At 36.8% G+C, this 21,318-nt stretch overlaps 1 protein-coding gene across 1 annotated transcript; it reads left to right on the forward strand.

Annotated features, from left to right (window-relative positions):
* Positions 1-464: 464 nt before the first annotated feature.
* ODAD3 (outer dynein arm docking complex subunit 3) lies at positions 465-21,093 on the forward strand. Its single transcript, XM_070935265.1, has 13 exons — positions 465-602; positions 2,041-2,162; positions 4,283-4,360; positions 4,784-4,963; positions 9,877-9,978; positions 10,326-10,451; positions 11,382-11,504; positions 13,869-14,024; positions 17,048-17,208; positions 17,417-17,573; positions 18,011-18,166; positions 19,411-19,495; positions 20,475-21,093. The coding sequence occupies exons 1-13, from the start codon at positions 521-523 to the stop codon at positions 20,603-20,605; spliced, it is 1,659 nt and encodes a 552-aa protein (XP_070791366.1). The 5' UTR covers positions 465-520; the 3' UTR covers positions 20,606-21,093.
* Positions 21,094-21,318: the final 225 nt, after the last annotated feature.

A 21,318-nucleotide genomic window follows, 5' to 3' on the forward strand; every position in this document is an offset into this window, starting at 1 on the left:
TCTCCTGCGTGACAAATTAATAATAAATTTGGATTTTATTATCCCCCGTGTGAGGATTACGAAGGGTACTTCCGGCCTCACTTCCGGCAGGTGCAAGGAGAGTTTGACCTTTTTCCCATCGTGCCCTGCAGAACTCGCTCCTTCCACCAATAAGCGCTTTGCGTCGGAAGTGGTTGTCATGGAGACCCATCTAGGCGTAGGGATGCTGATGGGCAAGTGAGCTGCGGCCACCGACAAGGGGCGCGGGGAAAGCCTGGATGAGCGGCAGTGGCCTTTGTTGGAAGGCCAACGGGAGAGGCTCTAAGACTTCTCAAGCCGAAGCACCATTTGCTGTCAAACGCGTCTGTATGCGTGTGGTAACTTCATTTTCCTTCTCAGTGCATCCCCTGTTTAGCCCTCTGCACCCAACAGGCTCTGCCTACTGTTATCTCAGGAAGCCCGGGTTGAAGCACGCTGGTGTTTTCTCTCCCGTCCAACTAATCTTTTTTGACTCCACCTTCTCGCCACCGTCACTGCTGCCATGCCAGTAACACATCTGGAAGGAATAAAACCCCCTATTCATGAGCAGATATCGGAGCTGCAAAGCAAGATTCAGCTTCTAGGTAAGGGGTGCTGAAAATATAGAGGGTGAGAGGAAAAGGACAAGATAAGTACAGCCCCTAAATATAAATTACAAAACTATGGGCATTTAGAAAGAAGCCTCATTATGCCTAGAGGATGACTCTTGGCTCTTGTAAAATTCCAGGGTGAAGTAAGAGTAATTAGACCAAATAGACCACACACTCAAAAAAAAAAATAATTAAAAAATATACAGAACAAACACAAAGATAGAAAAAAGACATCTGAAAAAACATACATTAATGCCTTCAGCCCTTCTATCAACTATCATTTTAAACTTTTCCCCAACTTCTTTGCTTTTTTAATCCCTTAGAGAATTTTTAATTATTGCACCTTGTTTGCCTACACATATTGTGTGCTGATCATAGTTTCAGAATACTTAGCAAAAGATTTACTTCATTCATTCATTCATTGTTGGCATTAAAATTAGATCTCAAGTATCCTCCTCTTAACTGGATAGAAGAAAAAAAAAGCTCCTTCCCCAAACCTGGGATAATTACAACTACACCATAATCTAAATATTAAAAGCTGAATTCCTTGTGAGGAGTGCAATGTCTATGTAAACTTGTATCAGTACGGTATATTAATACTAGAATGTGGTCCATAGCATATAATGCTCTGTACCATACAGTCCATTGTTAGATGTAGTGATAATGTGTAACTTTATGCCATGTGTTTATGTGAACGAATCTGTGTGAAAGAATACATTCATTGAAGGCCAAAAAAGCACAAAAGTTTGTTCAAGAAATATCAGCTTAACATGTGGAGAATGACAACTTTAAAAAGACACAACATATGGGAGGTAGGGTCTTCATAAGAAAACCATAACAAATCGTTTGCATGTGAACTGGATCAAACAGTGGTATTCTATTGGAAAAGTATCAGAAGATATGAGAAGAATGTTCAGTATGGATTTTCCAGGCTTGATAGAATCAAGCTTTATTGGAAAATATAAAAAATTAATGGAGACACTAGTCCTCATTAGCAAAATATATTCAATTTAATTTATTTTTGATGGAATATGGAATTAGTGAAAGTGCTTGGGAGATATTTCTGCCATGGCCAATGGATGATTGCCTTATAATATCATACCATACAAAGTTCCTATTATCTTTTATGAAAACGTTATGTAAAAGCTCACTTGTTTTCAGGCTTGAAGCGTAGAAATGAACATTGTTGCAAAATCAAAGTTCAAAATTGTTTCTACAGATAAAGAAAATATAAATTCATATAGAAAGAAATTCTATCATCACAATTGTACTTCTGATTTACAGCATTAATTCCTTCATTTTTGTGGTACATTAAACAACTTCATTCTAAATTAACAACCTGTCAATTTGGAACTATTTGGCTTTGTTGGCTTTTTTCAATGAGCCAGCAACTACTTGATCAGCAGAGTGGTTTCATTTCTGCTCATTACAGAAGGTGACCGTAAAGCTTTCTATGAGAATTCCCAATGGAACATCAAGAAGAACAAGGAGTCCATTTTGCGGTTGAGGCAGGAGAATAAGAAATTGCATCAGAGGTTGGCAGACCTCCTAGCGGTGAGCTTTGTGGCCTTCTACTGCCCTGTCTCAGTGAGCCCTTGTCAAATCATAATCACCACTTCTTTTCCCTTTCTTTGGAATTGCTTCCCTTTGGGTTCATACAGTATGACATTGGAAAAGAAAAGTATAATGACTCTAATCTCATCTTCTCTTGGTAAAACATATTTAAGCTCTCTGCTTATTCCATTTGGGCTGCTCTGTTCAATAGCAATAGCACTTAGACTTATATATCGTTTCATAGTGCTTTACAGTCCTCTCTAAGCAGTTTACAGAGTCAGCATATTGCCCCCCAACAATTTGGGTCCTCATCAAATGGGTTTTCTAACAGTCTGCTATGCTTACTACCTCCTCCCTTTAGGGCAAATTGTTTTTCAGCTTTGCCAGATTAAAACATGTTACTAGCAAATTCATTTGTCAAGCACCGTAACTTCTGGTTTCATTGACTATAAATGTGCAGATGCCAGATCAGATCCTGACAAGCATGAAATGACGAAGAGAATCAGAACGCAAAAACTTTCTTGGCATCTGAAATTTGTCTGTATTTTTCTGCTCAGATCTGGTAGCTTAATGCAAGTGACTGTTCCTGTCACTTTTGGAATATTGTAGCAGCTCTTTGCCTTTGTGTGTCTATGCGTCTGTGTGTATATCTGCATTTGTATTCCAAAAGTGACAGGAACAGCCATTTGCCTTTATTCAATGTATTTTTAGAAATATCATAATATATATTATATTATGTTATATTATGTTTATTATATTATATTATATTATATTATATTATATTATATATTATAATATTTATATTTATATTTATATTATATATAATAGCTTTATTGTCATTGTACATGTATACACAGTATATCCATACAACAAAATTCACTTAACACCCAAAGACCAGGTTCAACAGACATAACAATCCCCAAACACACTCCCACCCACCACAATTCCCCACCCCTAAACAACCCAGACATCCACACAACAGACCAAGTAATACTTTCTAACAGCTCACTGATGTTCATTGTTGAGTGCAATTATAGCTCTGGGATAAAAACTATTCAGAAAATGTGTGGTCTGAATTTTAATTGTTCTCTATCTTCTGCCAGAAGGCAACAGTCCAAAAAGATTGTAAGCAGGATGGGAAGAGTCTCTGAGAAGACTTTCTCAAACAGCGAGATTCGAAGATGTCGTCCAGGGCTGGTAGCTGGAGTCCGATGATATTCTGGGCAGTTTTAATGATTCTCTGTAGAGCTGTTTTGTCCGCTATTGAGCTGCTCCCATACCAAGCAAGAACGCCGTATGTCAGGACACTCTCAATGGTGCTGCGATAGTAGGGCAGAAGTAGATGCTGAGATAGATTTATCTTCCTGAGCATTCTCAGAAAGTACAGCCTCTTCTGTGCCTTCTTCATAGGCATATATTATATTATATTATATTATATTATATTATATTATATTATATTATATTATATTATATTATATTATATTATATTATTATTATATTATATTATATTATATTATATTATTATATTATATTATAAACATATATACTTATATACATACACAAACACACACACACAATCTCAAATATCAAATTCTGTGATAAAAAAAAATCAGGGTTACAGCTTACAATATTATTAAAAACCTGTCCCTTTCCATTGTATCTGATTGGCTTGCTTGTCACTTAATAACACAAATGCTTCTTTCCTAATGCTGCTCTAGCAAGGTTTATTATAAGTATGCAGTATTGATCAGAAAATTGTATTTTAAGCTTTTTCTGTATCTTCATTTTTTATATTAGGAAAGAAGGAAGGAAGGAAGGAAGGCAGCAGAACTCTAAAAGAGTCTGTTGCTTATGTCCTTCTCTTATCCCCCATTTACCCATGAGCTGGCTTCAGGTTATGTAAACCTATAATCTGATTTACTTGTTTTTGGCCTTGTGTGTTATATGGACCCATTCACTATGTTTTAGGATTATGTATGAACCAGACTACTAATTCTTATTCAACGAAAATTAATACTGAAACCCAGCCAATAATGGTATTTCTCTTTTCAAAAAATTGGATTTAGATTACCTTCATATAATAACTATAATTGTTTTGGGATGTTGTTTTTTTTTTCCAGGGAGAAGAAAAAGTAATTAAGGCTGCATTCCAAGAACATCCAACTGAACAAGGAGCTGTGAAAAATAAAACTGGGGAGGTAATTGATCATGCAAACATTTCTGAAATTAATTGCTAGATTAAAAAAACTGGTATTTAGGGAGTTGGGATTACAGAGTTAAAGAAGTTTGAGAATTCTAGGCTAACTCAAGTTAACATGCCTCTACTGCAGAGTGGAGGACAATGGCTCTTTTATGACTTGTGGACTTAACTCCCAGAGTTCCTGAGCCAGCATGTCTGCAATTTAATGTCTGTTCCTTTTATATATGCACTCTGACAAAACCATGGGATTCTGAAGATGCTTCTGCAACATGGGAAGGAAGTTTTCTCAATTTAGGCTTTTTCTGATCTATTAAAAATTATTATCTGTCTATAATTCAAATCCTCCTTTTCCCAGTAAATGAACAGCCTGTGCAATTGTTCAGATTGCTTTAAACTGTTTCCTTTCCTCACTACTATAAAGGGTGCTATTCAGATAATCAATCATCGACTATGCGAGAAAATCAATCAATTAAACAATTTGAAGCATCAAGTGGAGATGAGGAAGCTCAGGCTGGAGGAGCTGCAGACTCAATACAGTACTAAGGCACAAGAAATCAATGATATGCAAGAAATGGAAGAAGGGAACATTGAGGCAGCCAAGGTGAGAGAAGTCTGAATCTCTTGGAAAGAGTTGTCACAGCCAACTTGCCATCGCCAACTCACCATGGCCAACTTGTTGCAGCCAGCTTGCTATGGACAATTCGGCAAGCTAACTCACTGTGGGACAACTCGCCATGCCAACTCACCCTAGGACAACTCACTGCAGGACAAGATTTACAATGATATCAAAGAAATAGTGGAATAGAATCATTAAAGAAAGGATGCCAAAGGAGGGACAAAATGAAAAGTGAATAGCAAAAATTAAAATATTTTAAAAATTACTTTAAATAATGAAATTGAATTGTCCAGCAGCAAGTTGTCCTATGACAAGTTGCCCATGTTGAGTTGGCTGTGGCAAGTTGGCCATGGCGAGTTGACCATGGTGAGTTATTCCATTCCATTGCTCACATGGACTGGGGCCCCTTCCCAATATTCAAATAGGTGCAGTCTTTCCTCATTGTTTATCTAAAATAAAGCATTGCCATAAAACCTTGGAAGATTGTGTTGAAGGCTGTTTGGAACCCTCCCTTCCCTTCCATCCTGCAGTAGGATGGAAAGGCTTGAGAGCCAGGATCCTAGCCTTCCTTTTTTTCTTACAAAAGTGGGACCAAAGGAATCAGTGCATGAAGGTTTGAAAATGGCTTCACTCTGAGCAAAGCCAATATCTAGAGCCATCCAGGTAGCATGAGGGTCATGCTTTAAAACAGAGATGAGTGAGTGTATTGTTGCCCTCCTGCAACTCCTCTTCTTGGAATACAGTGATGATTAAAAGATATCTTCTATTTTGCTGTTATGCTATTTAGACATTTCAAACATTATCAGATATCAGCTCTCATTTTTTACTATTGGCAGCTGTCCTCATGGGACAATTGGTAGTTATAGGAGGGATGGGCTGATTTGGATTGGAATTGTGGCGAGAGTAATGATTCTCTCTTCCTCTTGTTACATTACACCGCCCAGAATAATTTTTTATGAAACGGACCCCTATATAAATTTGATAAATAAATTTCCTAAATACCTCCTCTGTTTGACAATGAAAATCAAGCATGTATTTGCTAATTATAAGTTTTAATATGTAGTTTGTTGGTTATTATTGTAAAGTTATGTAAATATACCATAAGAGGGAGGCAAAGAACAAGTCTATTGTTTTCTCCCTTACATCTGTCCTTATTCTAGCTATTAGATTTATATCTAAGTATTAAAAGTAGACATGATTTATGTACTCTAATTTCAGATAAGCTGGTCAAAGCAGAGAGAGATGAGGAAGGAGTAACATGGTTAGATTTCCAAGCAATGGACAAAAATTTAGTCTTTTGGATCTTTACTGTTCATTTCTATACCAGGTTTCTTTGTCTTTCCATAGAGATGTTCTGCCATTTTGAATGTTCGGCTACTTTAATTTGAATTATTGCTCATCTGAAAATAAAGAACTATGTATCCTACATAGATACATGCTGTTAACTCCGTGCATGCACCACATTATAATCACTAGCTCTTTACATTTTAGCTTATAATAAACAACAGCTCCAGGGAAGAGCCCATAATTCAAAGAAACGATACATGTTTTGAGTAGAGAAGATCCCTGGGTTTCTAGCATTATACTCACATAAGAGGCCATATGTTATAGGGTTAAATTGGAATACAACAAGGGACTATCCTAGAAGTTCTGACAAGTATTTCTATGGTATGATTCTTTTCTGAAGCTATGTGTGTGTGTTTGTATGTATGTGGGAAAGAAAAACAAAATTATAACTTAAAGAAAAAAATGGCATTTTAAAAACAGACAGATGTCTTTCACTGGAAGTTATAAATAGCTTAAGAGTTTCAGGTGTTTATATATTTGGATTTTATAGAGTTGGCTCCAGATATTGCTGTCTTCCATTTATAATCAATTTGTATAATGCTGTGGGTTTTTTTACTTCTTTTAAATTTTGATAAAATGTCTTTTTGGTCATATACAGTTGCTATTTAACGTGTTACCAGACTGAAATACTGAGATGATTAAATTATTCATTAGATAACAAAAGCATCTCTAAAGAATGAACTGTGACCACAAACAAATCAATCATTATTCTTTTGGGATGCTCAAAATAAATAAAATGCCCAAGAGCATTTTAAGTATCACCTGTCATACAATTGAAGTTATATACATTGAAAAATGTAATATATGGACTTGAATTTGAAATATATGTAAAAAAAATAATAAATTTAAAACCTCTTGCCCTTTAAATTAATAACATGGAGAATTGGGAGGATGAATATGAGAAACTAAGGGAGATGTTTCAAAAGATAAGCGAAGCATTTAAGGGAAATAAAAAAGTGGAGGACTGGTTAGAATGTAAAAAAAATGAAAGAAAATATGAACGGGAAGCAAGAGAAGCAAGAAGACAAGACTGAAAAGGAAATGATTGAAAATAAAGATACAGATGATTACACTGGGATTGACAGTGAAAGTATGAAAATGGATAAGGGGAAATATCTCTCAAAAAAGAAGAGAAAAGAAAAGAAGAGAAGGAAATGGGGAAATATTGAGAGGGAAAGTTAAAAGAGTAAAAATTAGAGAAAGGAGGCAGAAAGGGAGATATAAGAAAAAGAAGAAGATAAGAGAATGGGAGAAAGGGAGGAAATTATGGAATTGTGGAGAGATTAAAAGAAAATGGTTAAAAAGGGGATAGTAGAAAGGAAATTAAAATATCAGTATGCTGATTTAAGAGAAGAATATTAGTAGTAGAAACTATGTAAAAAGTAAGTTAGAAGAAAAATATAGAAGGGATTATTATAAAAGGGATATAAGAGGATGAAATGAAATGTGGGCAAGAAGCAAAAAAGAAAGATTTTAATGTAAAATAGAACAGTAGATGTAATATGAAAGACAGAATGGGTTATATGTTTTGTTGTCTGAAGAAGTATAGATTGGAGAGAAATAATAGTGGATGGTAAAGAAGAGTGTGTTAAAGATGGAGACGAACAAAGAAATTAATTGAAATTAAGATGAAAAACTGAAATGTAAAACTGAATAAAATTGAAATGTTAGTAAATGATGTAAGTAAGAATGAAATGAAATATAAGTAAGAAGTAAAAAAGAAAGATATTATTAAAGGTAAAATAGATTAAGGCTTGGAAGGCCAACTCAGCAAAGTCTTTAAGGTAAAAATGAAATAAGTTGAAATATATTGCTAATAATTAAAAAGAGGAGGGGAATTCTGAGAAATATATTTAATAAATGGAGGAAAAGTCAGGGTTGCCTGGACACCATAGTGGAAAATAGTAAATTAAAAATGAATACAGCAATAGAGAGAGACAAAAGAAGGAGTAGAGGGATGGAAGGAAGGGAGAAGGAGAGAGAGGAATGGAAGGAAGGGAAGAGGGGAGGAAGGGAGAGAGGGGAAATAAGACTAGGAGAGAAGGTTAGATAGGGAGAAAGAGAGGAGGAGGGGGAGAAAGGAAGGGGAAGTAGGGAAAATAGGAGAGGAGAAAAGAAGAAAGTAGGAAGGATAAAAGAAGGGAGGGAGACGGAAGAGAATGAGAAGAAAGATTGCTGTACAGTAAAAAAGATGAAATGGAAGAAAGGCAACCTCAAACGTGTGTAAATGTATTAGGATAAAGAATGGATTATTAAAAAGTAAAAAAGAATAAATATGAGTAAAAATGGAGAAATTAGAATTTGAGGGCGAATAAAGATGTTGTTTATATAAATAAACATAGAAATATTAAGATATGATTTAAAAATATGGAAAAAGATGATCTTGGCAGAAATTGTAACTAAGTAAAATGTATTTGCATGTGATGTTGTATAAGATATGATATGGCCAATACTCTGTTCATAAAATATGCAGCTGAGTGGGGGGGAAAGAAAAAAAATCAATAAAACTTGATTTAAAAAGAAAAAAAGGGAAAAAGAATAACCAGATGCCAAGTGTCCAATAAGAAATCCTGGACTTTTACCAAATTACAGTTCATGCTATTTGAAGAACAGAACAATGCAATCTAACAAGAAGGCAACACCACAGACTCATAGAATCATAGCCTGGAGGGGATCTTGAAGATCTTTTAGTCCAAACCCCCTGCTCAAGACAGGAGTCAAATGGTTGTTACATTGTTTTTGAAAACCTCCAGTGATGGAGTAGCCACATCCCCAGGAGGCAAGCTATTCCATTTCTTTTGCTTGTAAATTCCCTCAAACTCAGAAAAATATTGGAAAACTTTTCTTCAATAATAGTGTGATTAATGTGGGAGTTCCATTCCTAGACTAGGAGGTCTTCCTCACTGTTACTCATATCTTCTTATCTCTCTCCTCTTGAAGATCATCTGGAAGCCTCAGCCAGTAGCAGCAGCAAGAGTGGTTTTGAATGCACTTTGGTATACCCGTGTAATGCATCTACTTTGTGAGCTTCACTAGTTCTCAGTGGGCTTCCAAGTGCAACTCAATGTGCTGATTACTATATATAAAGGGACAGGACCACATGTCTCCAGTAATTTATTTTCATCTCAAGAGGTCTGATAGAGTAGGCATATTTACAACCCTTCTGTTAAACCATTATGCCTAATAGAAGGAAGGAATGTTGCAGCATTCCCCCATGGCACAAAATATCCCTTGAGTCCTGATCCTGCTAATCTTTTGTAAGATACTGGAGATCTGTTTCTTTCCCCAGACATTGGACCAGACTATTAGTATTGTGGCTATATGGAGTGACTCCAGACGTGATGTGTTGTTTTTCCACAATGTGAAAAATACTGAGAAGGAAAATTGGACTCTTTGGGGTATTGAGCTACTGTAAAGCAATTAAATTGCTCACCTTTCAGCAACTATATAGCACTTTACAACAGGGATCAAATTGAATTGGATGGAGTTTTATAGGCTTTTCAATATCCTTGGCTCAGCTGCTATCTTAGTTTGCTGCTCTTTGCATCCAGACTCTGCGAACACTGGAGAACCGTTTGGAAAAGGCCCGATTCAAGACTGAGGAGGCTGTACGCATCACCAACATGTATAAGAAGCTAAAAGCACATATGCAGGTATGATGCCTTCATCAAAATAGATTATTTCAAAACAGGATACACAACTCTAGGCATTCCCCATAATCTTGAAAGAAAGAAGATACGTTTTAGCCACTGCTAGTGTAGTGCTATTCAATTTGCAGTGATCAAAAAGCAACATGACAGCTTTTGCTCATGGGTTTCCTGAGGAGGAGGTATCTAATCTCTGACCTGTTAATATCTGGATTATGGACAGGTTAGGAATTTATATACTCAATAATTTTGTTGTATCTGCAACACCTGTAACTTTATGGCCCATGGAAAATGTAGGAACATTAAAGTTGATTGTTCTATCATTCACTCTGAAATTTTCATCCCCTTTCCAGGAGGAAAGCTTGCACTTTCAGAACAAGCTGGATGCCCTGGAAGCAGAAATTTTACGTCTACGCCATGAGCTCCAAGAACTGGAAAGCGTGAACACTGATGCACAACATGCTCGCAACGTTGCTAGGGTAGGGGAATGGGATAAGCACAGTATTAAGTAAGAGTTGAGGTATCAGCAATGGAAGAGAATATGCAATGCTCTAGTTCAGTATCACAACCATAGCTTAGGATCTAATTCAGATAAGGTACTATTGGTTTCTGGTATATCCAGACTGCTCCATTTTTAATGGGTATTAGCAGTTGTAAGGAAAGATCAGAGCTGCAATAGATGGAGCCACATTGCCAAAGGTATATGAAAGAAATGGCATGGTATATAGAAATCCAGGAGTGTGTAGGTGAATGTCAGGAGATGTACCAAAATAAGCCCCTGTAAGGAGATCTAGCTTATTAGTTATATACCTGGAATCATAATTTTGCAGAATTAATTATATTTGTATACAGACATATGATTTCCATATTTTTTTTCAAGCTTTTAAATAAATTATGATTTAATCTGGAGGCATCTTAGAAGAATCATATTAGGAAAAACTCTTGCTAAAACAAACAGGAAATAACAACTGATGTGTTCATAACAGCGTGCCTAATAATAAGCTCTCTGTTTGACAAATTCCTGGAATATACGGAGTTTTCATTAAAGGTAAATAGAGCAAATGGGGCGGATTTCCATGAGGAAATCCATACAGGTTGGGGAAAGATTAATAAGAACTTAACCAGTATCTTGCTGGATTATCTCTGACCATTGTAGCCCAGCAATTTGTTTTTACGGTTGCCAACCAATTGCTCAAGGAAACCCAGCAGATAGCCTTCAGAGGCAGTCATACTGCCATCAACACTAATAGCCATTAATCCCCAAAACTTTTAAAAAGGATTCTCAGGTCTGGATAAACCAGTGCTATCATTGCATCGATGTATCTAGTGGACCATTTCAAACAACTTTAAGAATAGCAGAACTGTGCTGATCAGGCAGTATGTCCTGTTTATTTCCCCTTACAATGCAGGAGCAGCTTTTGACTCAAGAAGAAACCATCTACCGAGAAAGAAAGATTCGAGATAAGAAACTGAAAGACATAAAGAAAATGACAGAAGAAAAGAGAGCACAGAATGAGCGTGCAGAAAGACGGGTAGTGTAGCATTTTTTGCTATCCATGAAGTGACTGCTTATTTTTCTTTTCATTTTGATTATCAGCTAAGGGGTTGTTTTGCCTGGCATATGCACAAAAGTAAAGATGTACCATATTTTCCAAAAAAGTGGAAAAGTTAAGATGCCCTTTTCCCAAAATAAAATAGAAAAAAATTATAAATGCAGAAAAAGTTCTATGTGATGCCTAGATTTCTTTGTCAACCTAGAATTACCAATTTCCATTGAAATTAATCTGGTAAATATCTCACTCATCAATACAAATGTAGCTGAGTGACACAGTTATATATAGTATGTACAGTATATATATGAACATACAAACTTGATAGAAGTAGCATTTAAAAGTAAAGCCTGACCAAAAATGTTGATTGAATAAAACCTATATATTAAAATTAATTACCTGTAAAATAAACCATCAGGTGCTAAAATTAATTCTTTCTCTTTATACATAACCATTCTCTTCATAGAAACCACTTTCACATGAGAAAAAGGCAAATGCTTGCATCTGCATTTTTGTTTTGTTTCCAGTAGCAGCAGCACAAAAGGCAGAGAAAGAAATAGAAAACATAGCATAGGGTTTAGGTAAAGGGTACCAGTCCTGGAAGAGTAGAAAAGAGAAAAAAACCCTTTATTGTTGGAGTCATGAGACAAAGAGCAGATATGAGCTCTACCCTTCCTAAATCAAGATGGTCTAGACTTTAGCTGATATTTAAATACATCCAAGCTTATTTGGCAGTTGTATTGAAAGACATTTTGAAATCCCACTGACTGATTTCCAGCAGCAGCAACCTTTTATTCTCAGTAAATAAAAGGTTTATTTATCTGTTTATAAGATTTACATTCTGACCATCTCAAATCAAATATTAATAATAACTTTATTGTCATTGTACGTGTATACACAGTTTACACATACAACAAAATTCACTTAACACCCAAAGACCAGGTCCAACACACATAACAATCCCCAAACACACCTCTACCCATCACAAATTCCCCACCCCTAAACCACCCAAACATCCACACAATAGATCAAGTAATGCTGTCCAACAGCTCACTGATGGTGGCCCTTTAGTTCATTGTTGAGTGCAATTGTAGGTCTGGGATAAAAACTATTCAGAAAACTCTAGGATGTGTACAAAATGCAAAATTCCCCCATTATTTGGGATGCGTGAGTTCTGTTGGATAAATAGATTAGATTAGATTCTGTTGGATAAATAGATTAGATTAGATTAGATTAGATTAGATTAGATTAGATTAGATTAGATTAATTAGGCTTCATGACTCTAATATTGAAATTTTAAATAAATTCAAACTGGATTTTAAAAACTGATGATAATAATATGCCCCTCCCTTTTTTACTAGGATTGCAGCACACTTTTCCAACACCAGTGTATAAATCACACTAAAGTGTTTCAATAAATCCTAAACAATTGTCCATTGGCTGAGTTATATAACCCTTACTAATTGCATGCAAAGTGTATTTTGTATATATCTACTTAATTTTTATACATTTCTGAAGCTAAGAAATAATGTACGTAATGAGGCACGAAAGTCATTCTCTCATTTTGGAAACTCTTGTCCCTTTCCCAATATACAGATTGGATTCATGATTTTTCCTAAAACCATGGCTTGTTTTAATCTTGGTTCATTAAATATGTTATAAATACTGAGTGCCCACATCATCCTGTCATAAACTATAGTTTTCAGATCATAGTGGCTAGATAATATATTAAACCAAGCAAGCCATATTATATTTTACAATATAATGTGAACCAAGCCATAGTCAATCTACCTATTTATTTATTTATTTATTTATTTATTTATTTATTTATTTATTTATATTTATATAACAGCCTATCTCACAACCAACTCTAAGTGACTCCCAATCAAAACTTAAAAGATATATAAAATAATTTTAAAACTATAAAACTCAATCTATTAAAATATTAAAACATTAACAACTAAAATTTGACACCAATCAACTCTAATGTGTGAACATCTAATCCTCAACACTTTGGGGGAAATCCACTTTATTCACAGAATTGTACATAGCTTATTCCAAATAACAATGCCTTCCATTTGAAACGGTAGCATATTATCTTGAATGGACAGCTGAAAAATTTCCATCTGGAAAAATATGCGTGCTTGACAGATTTCAGGCTATGCTAGAAGACCAGAAATAGTCTTGTATTTTAACTGAAAACTGAGATGTTTATTATGAATTTGGTTTCCACTACCACATTCTATGCTTTGAAATGTATATATAAAAGTGGAATCAAAAAAGTCATGCAACAGTTATTTGCTGACCAACAGTTTTCATGTCCCATGTGTATTTTATGTATTCCAGCACTCCCAGAAGGATCGTATCCCATTTGGAACTGAAGATCTGCTTAGAGAACCTCAATTTAAGAAATCAAACATTTTAAAAACCAAACAGGCTGTGCTCACCGCATCTGAAAACTTTGACAAAGTCCGAGCAGCCACTGGGGTCACTGAGGCTAATGTAAGAGCTTTATGTATTGTGTGCTGCAAATCCTTTCTAATTCCTTCCTAAAGTGTGGGGTTTTGGCTTCCCATTCAGCTCTGTGCAGGTATGGAGAATTTGGAATATTTGGTTTTTATGAAGAAGTGGATAAAATGGCCAAACATACATGGTGGAAGAGTGTGGTTGTACTTCTAGAAACCCTATTAGAAGAAAAGGGAAGAGCACATTCAGAGAGTACTGTTCTGTAAATCACAAACAGCATGTCAGACAAACAAGAAACCCCAGAAGGGAAAATTTTCCATGGGGGTGCTGTAGATAACAATGTCATTTTGGTCATTCCTCTGACCAAAATTCTCAAGGTACTCATATATTAGAAAATGAAATTGGAGAGCTAGCCAAAGGAGAGCGTTTTCTGGTAATTGGTGACTTAAATCAGTCCTCATATAATTGGATAAAAGACTGATAAGCCTTTTAGAATTGTAGAACAGATGGACATTTAATGGAGGAGAAATGCCCCTGGATTTAATCCTAAATATCATCCACATCTGCAAAAAATGTGAGTGCTGTGGAACAATTTAAAATAGTATCTACAGTGACATCAAGTTTAATTTATGTTGAACAAAGTGACTGTTCAAAACGTAGGGGACTGGTAACATAGAAACTGAAATTGAAATCAAGAGGTCCAGTGTTTTTCTAGAATAACCAGGGGTTTCTCAAAACACTTGAACATTTGTAACAGGTAAGAAAAAATACTATTGTATCTAAGAGGATATTCATGAATAATAAAAAATTAAAGCAAGAAATTTCTTTAGAAATTAGAAATCTTGTCCAAATGAGAACAAAACTAAATAAAACTTTTACTAAAATGCAAACAAGTAGTAAAGGAAGCCAAAAAGATAGAATGAACATTCTTGTCCTACTTGTGAAATTCCCATTGATATCTCTTGGTGTGGTAAATACAGAATATTGATCTAGGTAGGTCTTTACTCTGATCCAGTAATATGACCTGTTCGGTCATATTTGCTTATACTGTAAGCAATGTAGTCCTTAGATATTTGTTTTTTGGACCGTTGAAGCCAGGAAAAAGAATCTGTTCCATATGCACAGTAACCCAAATTTAATTGTTGGATCAGTCAATGAAGAATAATCAAGCAGATCCACCCACCACCAGGAGTTTACATTATAGAGTTTAAGGTAGCTCAGGAGGAATCAATCAAAATCAGTAGGAGAAAAAAGCCAGAAAATAAATCAAATGTACGCAAAAGGTGATCCAGGCTGAAATAATTTTAGCTGTCTGCCTTTTTGTTTCTCAATCAGAAGGGCTAGTTATAAAGTTCAATTCTGATCTGTACTCTTTCAGCCCTGTTTGTAGCAACTCCATCCCATCCCATTATCATTCCCTACCAAGGCACACTTGACATCAACAATCAAGAGCTGCTTAGAGTACATTCATGTGTGACTAAAAAACAGCCCTACCACTCCATGCATCAGCTGCCACTAGTCTTTCAATTTGGAAACATAGTAGTACATTTAGGGCCATCAATCCATTTAGGGTCTTAATTTTTTTCAACAAAATTGGTGGGGTTTTTTCCATTATTCTAGAGAAGGGGTTAATTTTTCCTATCGCATTGGCCTTGTAGCATTGGAGGTTTACTTATGCCTGGTACTTGTCCTTCCCATTCTTATAGTCATCCACCTACTCAGTGTACTAATAGAATTAATACAGTATGAAAATCTCCAACAGTGCTCAGAATATGTGACTTATGGTGAGACTGGACTTCTGAACAAGACACACACTGAAAAGTCTCAACCCTTGTGGTTTTTTTCCCAAACTGTTCTATGAGCCAATCTCAAATGGATTTAATCTGTCAAAATCAAAATCAAAATTGAGTGCTCTCTACATGGGGCTCCCCTTGAAGAGCACCCGGAGGCTCCAACTGGTCCAGAATGTAGCCGCGCGGGTGGTTGTGGGAGCGTCGTGGCGCTCCCATGTAACACCTCTCCTGCGCAAGCTGCACTGGCTTCCAGTGGTCCTCCGGGTGCGATTCAAGGTGTTGGTGACCACCTTTAGAGCGCTCCATGGCTTAGGACCTGGGTACCTACGAGACCGCCTTCTGCCACCGAGAGCCTCCCACCGGCCAGTATGCTCCCACAGAGAGGGCTCCTCAGGGTGCCGTTGGTCAAACAATGTCGACTGGCAGCCCCCAGGGGGAGAGCTTTCTCTGTGGGAGCACCTGCCCTCTGGAACGAGCTCCCCCCGGAGATACGGAGGATTCCGGATTTACATACTTTCCGCTGGGCCTGCAAGACTTTTTTATTTCAACAAGCCAGGCTGGCCTAACTTCTCCAATTGCTTAATTTGAATTTGAATTTTAAAAGGGGTATTTTAATTGTTGGGCCAAAATTGTTTAATATGTTTTTTAAACTGTTCTTAAATTTTTGTATTCTGTGTGTTTACCTCTGGCTGTTCACCGCCCTGAGTCCTTTGGGAGAAGGGCAGTATATAAATTTAAATAAATAAATAAAAAGAAAATCACTAAAAACCCAAACCAGTCACACTAAGAAACCCTCTTCTTGCTCCTAGATGCCTTTTCATTCCTAGGTCATTAGGATCTTCCCATCAGAATGCAATGATATTAAACCGAAATGATGCCCTTTGTTGAGCTTGCTCTTGATACTGCCAGAGTCCTCCCATTATCCTTTCCTACAGCCATCTTTCTCAGATCTGCATCATATAGTTCTATGTTGTAGATTGCTCCCCTTTCAACTTGGTTGTTAAACTGTAAATTGAAGACTAGTCTGTTATTAAAAGCCATATAAATCCAAAGAGCTATGTTGGTTTTGGAGTTTTCTTGGACTTCTTGTTTTTTAAATAAGATGAATATGTTAGATTTGATTAACAATATTTGCAGTCTTCCCTAAGAGGTATATTACATAAGCACATTGTCTCTGATTTGAATGCAAAGACTAGCCTGTGGAGTAGGAAGAAGTCAGGTTGGATTGGTTGATGATGCTTTGCCTACTTTATGGTCATGTGATAGGATGTGGTGGCCTGCTTTCTGGCCCAAGAAGAAACATTCAAACAGCTGGAGGAAATGAAGAATGAGAATGAAATATCCTTGGAACAGCTTAAAGAAGAAAAGGATGCGCTATTACATGAATTAGAGCATACTAAGTACTCAGGAGAGGCCCGGAAAGTAGGGTGAGTACTTGCTTTTCTTTGGCTGTGAGATATGAACCTGAGTAATTAGCAGCATATACTGGCCACCAATTTACAGAATGGTAACCTTTGTTTTCTGCTATTCAGTATGAAGTTATGTATAGCAAGTAGAAAACTGAGCAGTGAAAGTTAGGAGCTGAAGTTCATAGGTTCCTTTCTTGAGTCCAGTACTGTTCCTGTTTTGCTCTAGAGCTCAGAATCTGATGAAGGAGTTACATGATCACCTACAAAAGGAAGAAAAGAGGCGTGATGCAACCCAGGCTGAACTGAACAAGGTGAACCGGGTTCTGTTAAATGCCAAGGCTGGCATTGAACATTTGGCTTCCAAAGTTCAGCATATCAAACTGGTGAGTGTTAAATGATTACTTTTTGCAGTCACCAATTGCCTATGTCTAGAGTTGAGACTATCAGCTTTCTAATGAAGAATACCTCTAAGCTGCTTGATACCCATGATACCCACCATGGCTTCCCATTTTCATTGTTTATTTAACACCATGACTGTTCCCCACATTTTCAAAAGGGAGAGCTAATTGTGTCCTTTCACAGAAGATAGCAGGAATGAAAGAGATAGAGATAGGAGAGGCTAGTGTTTATAACAAACACCACAAAGACCCCTAATATTTGTTGCCCTACTAGAAACAATAACAACTAAAAAGCAATGCATTTGGTGTTTTGTTGTGGTTCTCTTTATGACCCTGAGCAGATTAGTTTTCTAGCAAATTTCTGAATTTCTTGTTGTGTTATATTGAAACCCGGGCCAGTTAGCAGCGCTTCTTTTTCCTAGGAAGATAGCCGCTTTGCTTCCATGGAGTTGGATGAGAAAGCGAGTGAATATGTTCTTGATCTCATGACCCAAACAGAAGAGAAATTGCTATATTTGGTAGAATTCTTGAAGGATCGAGACAAGGCAGAGCTGCTTAGGAGAATTGAAGAAGTGGAGGTAAGTCCAGATCAGGCTAAAGAGCAACATAGAATTATATTTTCTTAAAAATGTATTTGATTATTGTTTTATAAGGATTAATAGAAGAGAATGTATGTAGTTCAGAGTTGAATTGTAGAGTCATTGGTCCTCTTTGAGCTTAGTTATTTTCTTGCAGATGTGCAAGAAAAGTGTTATTGAAGTGGATGGAAAAAAGAAAGTAGCAATGAAGATGTTGCCTAGTCTGATAACAAAACATCTGGAGCAAACAGCCAACCTTCAGCAGCACCAAGGACTCTACAGTTTAAAGAGATTCTTACAGATTCTATTCCCCAATTTACCAAGCAGTTAAATTCTTAAAAACAATACTCCGAAGTTTAGTTTCTTTTGAATGAAGAATTAGATTTTTGCAATTTTTTTTGGTTTACAAATGATCAAAGAAAGCACTTTTCCTCCAAGCTTCTATAGAGGTTCATGGTGGTCAGTGATCATAGTAGACATTACAACAGTGGGTAAAACTGTTCAAGGCATTCTTTGGCTGTGTGTATGATTCATATAATTCTAGATAGAAACAGGTCCTGGGCCTACTCTGGGTTGCTCAAGTTTAGATTGAAATTTTTGCACTAACAAGAAAGCTTTCCAGTTTTGAAGGATATATATATATATTTTATTAAATCTCAGGCCCAGTCAGGTGAGATTTTGAGTTTCTCATGCAAACTTTTTTTTTTTAAAAAAAATGGCCATGCTTGTATAACACATTTAACATGTGCACAGTTTTAACCCCTTTTCTGAGTTTTCAGGATGTAGTGAACCATAAATTAATCAAATGGGCTAGGTTTGCATAAAACAATCACAAAAGCAAATTAAGATTAGAAGTAACTAGGTTTAGCATGTTAGGCAAATACAGCTTCTAGATCTTTCACTGACCTAATTAAGCATGTTTTGTGATCAGTCAATAGATATTTTTGTGATAGGCTAGTTGTAAGCTAATACCAAAGTACATGGCTGATAAAGAATTGTAATGTTGCTTTTAGCTCAAAACTCAATACCTTACCCAGTCGTTCTTTCTTTCTGATCTTCATTTGTTTGAATAGGATATACTCTAGAGTTTCATGAACTTTAATGCCTCTGAATTAGCACTATTAATTTGGTGAGAAAAATGTAGATCACAATTACTGAACTATCAGTATTGCTAGGCTCTACCTCAGGGCACCACCATGCCCTCCCCCATGTCTATAATCTAAAGTGCAGTTATGTTGTTGCAGTTTCATTCTAAACTTGAGAGGAGATTGCCTGCCTTCAATACCAGAGTGAAACTTCCCATTGCACAGAAGCAGGATATGTATTATGGTAAGTAAACAAGTCTAGACAGGGATTAGGACAAGGGTGTCAAACTCAAGACCCGTGGGGCGGATCCGGCCCACAGGGTGCTTACATCTGGCGGGGCCGCCCTAGGAACAGTGAAGGACTGGCCCGCATTGCCGCTGCCAGTGAAAACATAGCTCAGGTGCTCCATTTTTGCTGGCAGAACACTTGGGCCCCCATAGGTGTCCCTGACATAAGTAACATTGAGCTGGCCATGCCCACCCTGGCCACACACCCCTGGCCCCCTCCAAGGTCAAACAACCCTGATGCGGCCCTCATGAAATTGAGTTTGACACCCCTATATTAGGAGGTCAGTGTGGCCACAGAACAAAAACTATATGCTGCCTTTTCTGTGGCTCTGTATCCAGGGATTCAACAGGTGGTGGGAGTACAGCAGTTAAAGTTACTGTTTTTTTATGACTGTGGACTGTTTATCTTAATTATGCCAAGATTCTGTGGAATTTCTTTTATTTATACATTTAATATAATTGTTGACTGCTCCAACCTTATTACTTTGGATGGTCTAATTTTCAGTGCTAGGAATAGTACCTTAGCATTTCTTTTTGGCTTTTCCACAATGTGAAAAAAAATCCATAAAATTTTGCAAAACCGCACATGATGAGTATATTACATAAGGTAGACAGCATGCTAATTTTAGTTTCTTTATTTTTAATCTGAAAATTGATTGTCCAAATTTATCACACCAGTTGGTTATGGTCTCTATTAATTTACCTTTATGACTCCTGTGTATAGCCTTAGTGACCTTGAACTCACGGCTTTGGCTTCACAGATACATTATCTCCCTTAGTTATAAGACAGTTATAGAGTTCTGGTTTTCTGACTCTAACCTTTGTTTTATGACAGATTTTACAACTCATCTACCATATTCTCCTGTCATGGTGGATAATCTTCCTTGGCTTATGGTGCTGTGATATTTTTGGTCTATTTATTTATTTATTTGCAGATGAGGAGGACAGTGGGGAGGAGGATGCTGATGTGGTGACAAGGGCAGCTCTGAAGCGTCAATCTCAGCAAATCATTGAGGCCAAGACCAAACGTCGCACTCGCTACAGAAAGAAGGATGGGAAGCTGTGATTGCATTCTGTGTAGCCCTATCTTCCTTAGATCCTGCTGTGCTTCAGCCTCCTTGGCTATTAAAAGTGCTTCCTAGTTACTGGTCTTCTGCATGAGCCAGTCCCACATTTTATGTCCATCAGTTTTGCAGAACTCAGGAAAACAATGACCATTTGTGGATCTATTCCATCTCCCTGTGCAGAGTACACAGGAACTTAGTGAGCTGAAGCCACTGCCTAGCTCCTGTTTCCCTGCCTTTTATCTCTCAGCTGTATGAGAAGAGTGGGTTCATCTATGGAGATGTGACCTTAAGGCTTCTGAAGGGGAGAAGGAAAATTTATCTAGTTCCCCATCTAAATAATCCAGATTATTTCTCAGAATTTATAAAATCTGTACACAACTGTACCTATTGAGCCTAAATTTGAATGGTTTTGCCACCCACCCATCCTAACATTCTATCACAAGGATGGGTGTCACTTGCTCTGTGACTTTCTGTGTAGATTAGATCACTCTTTGTTTGCTGTGTATGATGCAATAAACCCTGTTCAGGCTGAAATTGCCAGTATGTTGTCTGCTTCTGCCAAGATTTTAAAAAAAATTGCATTCAGAGCTGTTGTCAGTGCCCCAAAGACCAAATATGGCTCTGAAACCAAACTCAATAAATGTGGGTAATTACTTAGGAATATTGTCCCAAGAAAATGGGAAGAAAATGTTTTGATCTTTTAGAATATTTG

The sequence above is a fragment of the Pituophis catenifer genome, unplaced genomic scaffold (assembly GCF_029215685.1).
Source record: "Pituophis catenifer annectens isolate HBS135680 unplaced genomic scaffold, rPitCat1.0.hap2 SCAF_2, whole genome shotgun sequence".
NCBI classification, from domain to species: Eukaryota; Metazoa; Chordata; class Lepidosauria; order Squamata; family Colubridae; genus Pituophis; species Pituophis catenifer.

Bases quoted from the DNA above. Each gene is read 5' to 3' on its own strand.
- ODAD3 (XM_070935265.1), top strand. From the start codon at position 521: ATGCCAGTAACACATCTGGAAGGAATAAAACCCCCTATTCATGAGCAG. The intron at 9,979-10,325 runs GTATGATGCCTT...TCCCCTTTCCAG, and splicing joins AGCTAAAAGCACATATGCAG to GAGGAAAGCTTGCACTTTCA. The intron at 18,167-19,410 runs GTAAGTCCAGAT...ATGTTGTTGCAG, and splicing joins GGAGAATTGAAGAAGTGGAG to TTTCATTCTAAACTTGAGAG.